This window comes from Lampris incognitus, chromosome 11, assembly GCF_029633865.1.
Source record: "Lampris incognitus isolate fLamInc1 chromosome 11, fLamInc1.hap2, whole genome shotgun sequence".
Taxonomy (NCBI): Eukaryota; Metazoa; Chordata; class Actinopteri; order Lampriformes; family Lampridae; genus Lampris; species Lampris incognitus.
The window spans coordinates 13,426,216-13,434,518 of NC_079221.1; the positions used below are offsets into that span (position 1 = coordinate 13,426,216).

An 8,303-nucleotide genomic window follows, 5' to 3' on the forward strand; every position below is an offset into this window, starting at 1 on the left:
CCGGCACTGTCTGGATAAGATTGCCCACCCCTGGTCTACAACATCTACGCACACTCTACGGCGTGGGTCAAGTGTACGGTGTGGGGTGAGGTCAAACTAAAGTAGAGCAGCGCGCACTTTATTTCACGTTATGACAGGTCATTAGTGCCAATGGATCGGCGCGGGCAGACATTTGGCTCTCGCGGGCCGCACCTGGAATCTGTCAGACTCTCTATTTAAAGTTTAAACTAGAAATTATAGTCTGACGGAGTCGGTCTTCCGTCACGCTAGAGGGCGCACTGGTCTTTTATACTGGGTCATTTTGAGAGTGCCCTCGCAGCCACCTTGCGTAGTTTAGACAGCCTGATCTGTCGGAACTATAAAGTCGTAATTAAAACACCCCGTCGGTCATAATGTCGAAACGCGTGGCCGTGGTTCTCGCAGGTTGTGGGGTTTTTGACGGGAGTGAAATCCACGAAGCCTCCGCCGTTCTGGTTCATCTCAGCAGAGGAGCCGCCACGGTGAGTCCCGACAAGCTTTTCATCTGAAGTAGTTTAGTTAAAAGTCATTCATTCAACTCAAGACTAGTTTAATGTTAATGTGTTCGCGAGAAGCTGTTCCGACCAAAAAAGGCAGTATCATGATGACATCACAGAATGGTTTAGTGTGAAAATATCGGAAGCAACGAGATCAGCCCAGGACCGAAACGGTGGGAGCAGACTTGTTTAGCAAGTATGACGTCCTGATGGTGCTGGCAACCCTCGCTGACGAGGAGTCCCTGAAGAAGAAGAAGAAGAAGAAGAAGAAGCTGTCCCGAAACCTCACCATGACTTGAGAATTCCTCACATAATTGTTGTTTGTCAATCTTATTAATTGTTATTATTATTATTATTTTTTGTGGCGATCAGTCGGTCAAGCCTTTTTCATGGAGCAAATGCGCTTTACATTCAGCAAAAGTGGACGGATAAAAGTAGGAAAGAAGAGAACTTCTTTATAATTTTATAGGAAAGGAAAACAAAAAAAACCTACTACTACCATCAATGATGATGACGCTAATACTACTACTACTACTACTTTCGGCTGCTCCCGTTAGGGGGCGCCACAGCGGATCATCCGTTTCCATTTCTTCCTGTCTTCTGCATCTTCCTCTGTCACACCAGCCACCTGCATGTCCTCCCTCACCACATCCATAAACCTCCTCTTTGGCCTTCCTCTTTTCCTCTTCCCTGGCAGCTCCATATTCAGCATCCTTCTCCCAGTATACCCAGCATCTCTCCTCCACACATGACCAAGCCATCTCAATCTTGCCTCTCTTGCTTTGTCTCCAATCTGTCCAACCTGAGCTGTCCCTCTAATATACTCGTTCCTAATCCTGTCCTTCTTCGTCACTCCCAATGAAAATCTTAGCATCTTCAACTCTGCCACCTCCAGCTCCACCTCCACCTCCTGTCTTTTTGTCGGTGCCACTGTATCCAAACCATATAACAAAGCTGGTCTCACAACCATCTTGTAAACCTTCTCTTTAACTCTTGCTGGTACCCCTCTGTCGCAAATCACTCCTGACACTCTTCTCCACCCACTCCACCCTGCCTGCACTCTCTTCTTCACCTCTCTTCTGCACGCCCCGTTACTTTGGACAGTTGACCCCAAGTATTTTTTTAAAATTTATTTCTGATTTTCTCCCAATTTAGTGACCAATCGATCCCTATTTTAGTTCAAACACCCACCCCCATACTGCATGCATTCGCCAACTGCATCTCTCCGGCTGGCAGTCTCAAAGGAGATGCGTCGCCACTTTCGTGACGAGGCGAATCCAGGCCAAACCACTGCTTTTTCTGACACACACAGAGACGCATTCATGTGTCGAACACAAGCCGACTCCGCCCCCCTCCCAAAGACAGCGTTGCCAATGATTGCTGCTTCATCGAGTCCGGCCGTAGTCGGATCTGACGAGACCGAGGTGCGAACCCCGGTCTCCAGTGGGCAACTGCATCGGCACAAAGCTGATGCTTAGACCGCTACACCACTGCAGACCCTGGCCCCAAGTACTTAAACTCATATGCCTTCGTCACCTCTACTCCTTGCATCCTCACCATTCCGCTGTCCTCCCTCTCATTTACGCATATGTATTCCGTCTTACTCCTACTGACTTGTCATTCTTCTTCTCTCCAGTGCATACTTCCACCTCTCCAGGCTCTCCTCAACCTACACCCTACTCTCACTACAGATCACAATGTCATCCGCAAACATCATAGTCCACGGAGACTCCTGCCTGATCTCGTCCGTCAACCTGTCCATCACCATGGTGATGATGATGCTAATAACAATAAGTAATAAAAAGAAATATAATTAAATCAAAATGTTAACGCAATCAAATCAAAATAAGATGTTAAAGAACTAAGAGAATCAGAATCAGTAATTAGCTTGGCAGTATTGGTATTTGAGTGTGATAAAAATAGTCTTAAATAAAATAGAATAAAATAAAAATAATAAAATAATAACAGGCTTTACCTGTGCCCCTGCTCACGGGGTTAGTGGTTGTGTCAGGAAGGGCATCCGACATGAAATTTTGCCAAATCATTATGTGGCGTGACAAGACTGCCATCGGTGCTGTGCCCTCACAGGGTACCGATGGAAACTACCAAATCCGCTGTGGCGACCCCTGGGAAACAGGGAACAAGCCGAAAGAAGAAGAAGAAAATAGAATAAAATAAGTATGTGATATATATAACTTTGTTATAAGAAACACTCAACCGCGGGGAAAGTGCTCAACAAATAAGGAGCAAAATAATCCAGTGAGTCAAGTAAATTCTTTATGAGACAGTACAAGCCATGGCATGGAACAGGCTTGTACTGTCTCATAAAGAATTTACTTTTACTTGACTCACTGGATATATATAATATATATATATATTTACAGATCTAGGAAACTATGTACAGATCGCAATATTTTTTACGTTTGTGTGTATGTGTGTGGGAGCGAGGCTGTCAAGGCAGTTCGAGGGACAGGGGTAAAGTTAGTTTTGATTTGGGTACTGGATATTGGACATTCAAGGGAATTCTGATCATTTGATAAGTGAGCAGCTGCTGTGCGTCCAGCACGTTATCTTGTTGTGGAATGTAAACACTGACCAGAATGAATGATGCGAACTCACAGGGGTATAAAGGGGTTTGCAGTCAGTGTAAATGATTCCAGATCAGGAGAATGTGTCTGCAACGTCACTGTCACATCTCTGCACCAGCCATCATTGATGTAAAAGCAGATCCCTCCACCCTTAGCCTTGCCCGTCAGATCCATGTCGCAGTCAGCTCAGAAAAGTTGGAAAGCAGGCAGCTGCAGCGCAGAGTCTGATATAATTCCACCCAGCCCCGACTCGGTGAAGCACAACGCTGAGAATAGAGAGAAGTCTTTGTTTTTCTCTGCCGTCAGCAGTAGTTCATCCAGTTTATTGCACGGTGAGCACACATCGGAGAGAAATACGACCAGCAGTGCCATGCGTAAACCTCTCTTCCAACAACACACAAGCACTCCGGAGCACTTTCCACTCCTGCGTCTCACCACTCATCCAAGGGCCACAACTGCTTTCACCACAATGTCAAATAATTCCATGGCAGTAGCAAGAAAAGTTTGGAATAAATCCAGAGGAGTGGCTCCCCTGATGTTGAGGATTTCTTCTCTCATGAAAACTGTCCGTGTACCGTCGTTACAAACATTAAAACAAAAAAAGCACGCAAAACGGTATGTACCACATCGCCGAGGCAGCCATAAGCAGTGCCATCTTAGACAGATTTAGATGTATTTAGAGTGGGAGAACTGCACAAAGTGAAATATGGCATGAATCGAAAGTAAAATTGAAAAAGATACAAGATGTGATTGACATGAGGGGCTTTATTGTAGGTTTTTTTTGTGTGTGTATTTTAAGGTGATAAATTTTCACCTGTGCCTTTTTATTAACTTTTTTTGAATGCAGGTGAAGATTTTCGCCCCGGATGTGGAGCAGATGCATGTCATGGATCACATGCAGGGCATCCAGACTGATGAGAAGCGGAATGTGCTGGTGGAGAGCGCCCGGCTGGCACGCGGGAACATCCAGAAACTGTCCCAACTGAATGTGCACGACTTTGACGCCGTCATCTTCCCAGGTGCGAACGGGACGACCCTCTTTGAATGTACCCGTGGGTCTCATTTCCAGTTTCATTTTGACAAAGATGCTGGATGCACTCATAACAAATACAGAAACACTCCAGGTGTAAAGCTGGGTACACACTGTACGAGTTGAGCTTGGTTTTTAACCCCCGTTTAGTCGTCGCCGACTCATTATAAAGTCAGGCTGAATTTCCTCATCAGCTGTCATTTGATGTGCAGTTTGAGGGGGGTCGCAGCACCCGATTAATTGCCCCCAAATGATCAACGATCTGGCTGTTGGACAATTGGATGGATTTCTGGCATGTCAGACATTATGGTCAGCTGTCTGGCAGTTTGAGTGGTATCATGGTCCGATTTCCCATAACTCAGTGCAAAGCTACCTGAGTGCGCCTGCGCGATCCAACAATAACAACATGGCGCAGACGAGAGAGCGCGTACAGTGGACTGAATGTGTGGAGACCAGATGGATTGAGGTTTGGCAAGCCCATTAGCTTATATAGGGTTTCTGCCATGGTGCTCAAATCCAGTCTTGACTGCAACCTGCACCTTGCTTCTAGCCTTCTTTGCAAACATTTCTTAAAATGTAAAGTAAAACTCAAAAATAAAACTCCGCATTTTGGAGGATGCGTCCATATTGTTTGAATAAAACTTTATTGGAATTGTCAATAGACAAAACTGTTAGGAGTTTTCCATGTAAACCAGCAGTGTGAGCGTAGACATCTTAGGCTTTGGTCATGCAGAAAGAGCGATTTAAACATGTAGTGTGACGTAACACAATGGTCAACATTACTCAAATCGCACAGTGTCTGTCCAGCTTTAGAATTACACTCACTGGCCACTTTATTAGGTACACCTTGCTAGTACCGGGTTGGACCCCCTTTTGCCTTCAGAACTGCCTTAATCCTTCATGGCATAGATTCAACAAGGTACTGGAAACAGTCCTCAGAGAGTTTGGTCCATATTGACATGATAGCATCACGCAGTTGCTGCAGATTTGTAGGCTGCACATCCATGATGCGAATCTCCTGGTCCACCACATCCCAAAGGTGCTCTATTGGATTGAGATCTGGTGACTGTGGAGGCCATTTGAGTACAGTGAACTCATTGTCATGTTCAAGAAACCAGTCTGAGATGATTCGAGCTTTATGACATGGCGCGTTATCCTGCTGGAAGTAGCCATCAGAAGATGGGAACACTGTGGTCATAAAGGGATGGACATGGTCAGCAACAATACTCAGGTAGGCTGTGGCGTTGACACGATGCTCAATTGGTACTAAGGGGCCCAAAGTGTGCCAAGAAAATATCCCCCACACCATTACAGCACCACCACCAGCCTGAACCGTTGATACAAGGCAGGATGGATCCATGCTTTCATGTTGTTGACGCCAAATTCTGACCCTACCATCCGAATGTCGCAGCAGAAATCGAGACTCATCAGACCAGGCAACGTTTTTCCAATCTTCTATTGTCCAATTTTGGTGAGCCTGTGCGAATTGTAGCCTCAGTTTCCTGTTCTTAGCTGACAGGAGTGGCACCCGGTGTGGTCTTCTGCTGCTGTAGCCCATCTGCCTCAAGGTTCGACGTGTTGTGCGTTCAGAGATGCTCTTCTGAATACCTCGGTTGTAATGAGTGGTTATTTGAGTTACTGTTGCCTTTCTATCAGCTCGAACCAGTCTGGCCATTCTCCTCTGACCTCTGGCATCAACAAGGCATTTTCGCCCACAGAACTGCCGCTCACTGGATATTTTCTCTTTTTCGGACCATTCTCTGTAAACCTAGAGATGGTTGTGCGTGAAAATCCCACTAGATCAGCAGTTTCTGAAATACTCAGACCAGCCCGTCTGGCACCAACAACCATGCCACGTTCAAAGTCACTTAAATCACCTTTCTTCCCCATTCTGATGCTCGGTTTGAACTGCAGCAGATCGTCTTGACCATGTCTACATGCCTAAATGCATTGAGTTGCTGCCATGTGATTGGCTGATTAGAAATTTACGTTAACGAGCAGTTGGACGGGTGTGCCTAATAAAGTGGCCGGTGAGTGTATAAGAAGTCATCAAAACAAGGGGACCCCCCCCCCCCAAAAAAAAGAAAAAAAGACTGCACGCTGCAAAAGAGATGCTGGGACAGTGTTGTAGTCCAAAAATCTAAAGTAATTTATTCAGTGTGCTACTGAGGTCCAGATGAGAAAAAACAAAACAAAACTGCATCCTCCTTTTCCCGCTCTTTATGCAGGCAAGCGATGTGCATGTGTTCCACGTCCCTGCACTTATACTAACTGAGCTCACATATACTGTTTTAGCTATGGGCTTTAATGGCACCATTACATATTTATAATTCATAAAAACATCAGACTATGGAGTCTGAATTGGTCGTGGATCGGTAACGTCAGTCTGATATCTGATGAGTGAATTACACCAGTATTGGCATCTGATACCGATACTGGATCGGCTCACTCCTAGCTCTAGTTTTGGTTACATTAAGCTGTAAAAAGGCAGCATCACAACAAAATCATCAACAACTGGAGCATGGCCTGTCTCTTCCTCCTCCAGTAAGCTGACAGTAACAGAATCATCAGTAAACTTCAAGATGTGTCTGTTCTCGTATTGGCTACAGCAGTCATTTGTGTACAGAATATACAACAGGGTCGACAGGACACCCCGCTGTGGCGATCCAGTAGAGGACACTGGTATTTCAGAGAGGCAGCAATGGGCTTTTACCCTCTGGGTTCTCCGAGTCAAAAAGTCTAAAATCCATCCCACCATTTTCAAATCTAGATTAAAGACTAAAATATGGGGCTGGATCGTATTAAAAGTAGATGAAAAATCAATAAAATCAGTTTTGTGTATTTCGTAGAGCACTACAAATGCTTGAACGCCATATTTAGCAGTGTGGCAGTTGCGTCGTCCACCCCTCAGTTTGCCCTTACTTTTAATCAGGAACATTTGTCATTTCACTCCATGCACCTGCGCACATGAAATGAAATATTGTTTCCCCCAGCAGTGCAACACAAAGACAAAAACATATCCAAACTACAAGAACATATACGTATATTCAAACTACAAAAAAACTACAAAAATACATATATCTAACATATAAAAAAAAAAAATCACGAAAATCATGTGAAAGTTCCCATGATATTTTCCATATTGCCAAGCACTAGCTAAATTTCTGTTTTGCTTCCTCTCTGTATCGTCCCGTATTCTTGTACAGGAGGCTTTGGGGTAGCCAAGAACCTTTGCACCTGGGCGGTTGAAAGTAAGGACTGTTCCGTCAACTCGGAGGTGAAGGCCACGCTCCAGGCCTTCCACAGCCAAAGCAAACCCATCGGCCTGTGCTGTATCTCACCAGTTCTGGCGGCCAAAGTGTTCCCGGGATGTGAGGTCACTGTGGGCATTGAGAAGGATAAAAAGTGCGTGTCATTCAGCCAAATAGACTAGATAGATAAGCCTGTCCTCAGTCTGAAAGTGCAGGAACCCAAATACAGCTGCCAGGCAACATCTGCACATGAATGACGTCATATTTCCGTCCTTGCAGGTACCCGAACACAACTGACACAGCAGAAGCCATCGCACAGCTCGGTTGCAAGCACGTGAGTAAGAGTGTCGGTGAAAGCCACGTGGATGTAAAGAACAAGCTGGTCACCACCTGCGCCTTCATGTGCGATGCCCCTCTGCATGACATCTTCGACGGAATTGGAACGATGGTGCAGAATGTGCTAAAGCTTGCCTGAGTTTCTGCAGACTGCACGAACGACGGAAGCAGAGAAAAACTTGGCACTTTTTATGATGTTTTTTTCTGCTCCGCGTAACGCACTCCACTGCAAATGGTTAATGAACTGACGTAGACGGTGGCAGCAAACCCACTAAATTTGCACCGTTTCAGGAAATATTTGCGTCTGCCACCTCTTTTGCACTTTGTTCTACCGCAACGATTGAAGTCAAATGATATTTTGCATGTGATGTGCATTGCCCTGTGTACTCACACAATATGGTGCCTGTGTTTTTACATTATTATTTATCTTTTATCAGCCAAGGATCTTTCTCTGTTCAGCTCATCTCATGCGGAGTATTTTCTTAGGTGGCAGATTCACTGTAACCTTCACACCAGTTTTTTTTTTAATAAATATGAAACTTTGGTTTGGAACTGTATGAGGCATTCAATAAAATATGCTATA

The 8,303-nt window shown here is 45.1% G+C and overlaps 1 protein-coding gene across 1 annotated transcript; it reads left to right on the forward strand.

Annotated features, from left to right (window-relative positions):
• The first annotated feature begins 299 nt into the window (after window positions 1-299).
• Window positions 300-8,303, forward strand: zgc:162944 (uncharacterized protein LOC569993 homolog). Its single transcript, XM_056289503.1, has 4 exons — window positions 300-500; window positions 3,951-4,122; window positions 7,340-7,538; window positions 7,664-8,303. The coding sequence occupies exons 1-4, from the start codon at window positions 393-395 to the stop codon at window positions 7,857-7,859; spliced, it is 675 nt and encodes a 224-aa protein (XP_056145478.1). The 5' UTR covers window positions 300-392; the 3' UTR covers window positions 7,860-8,303.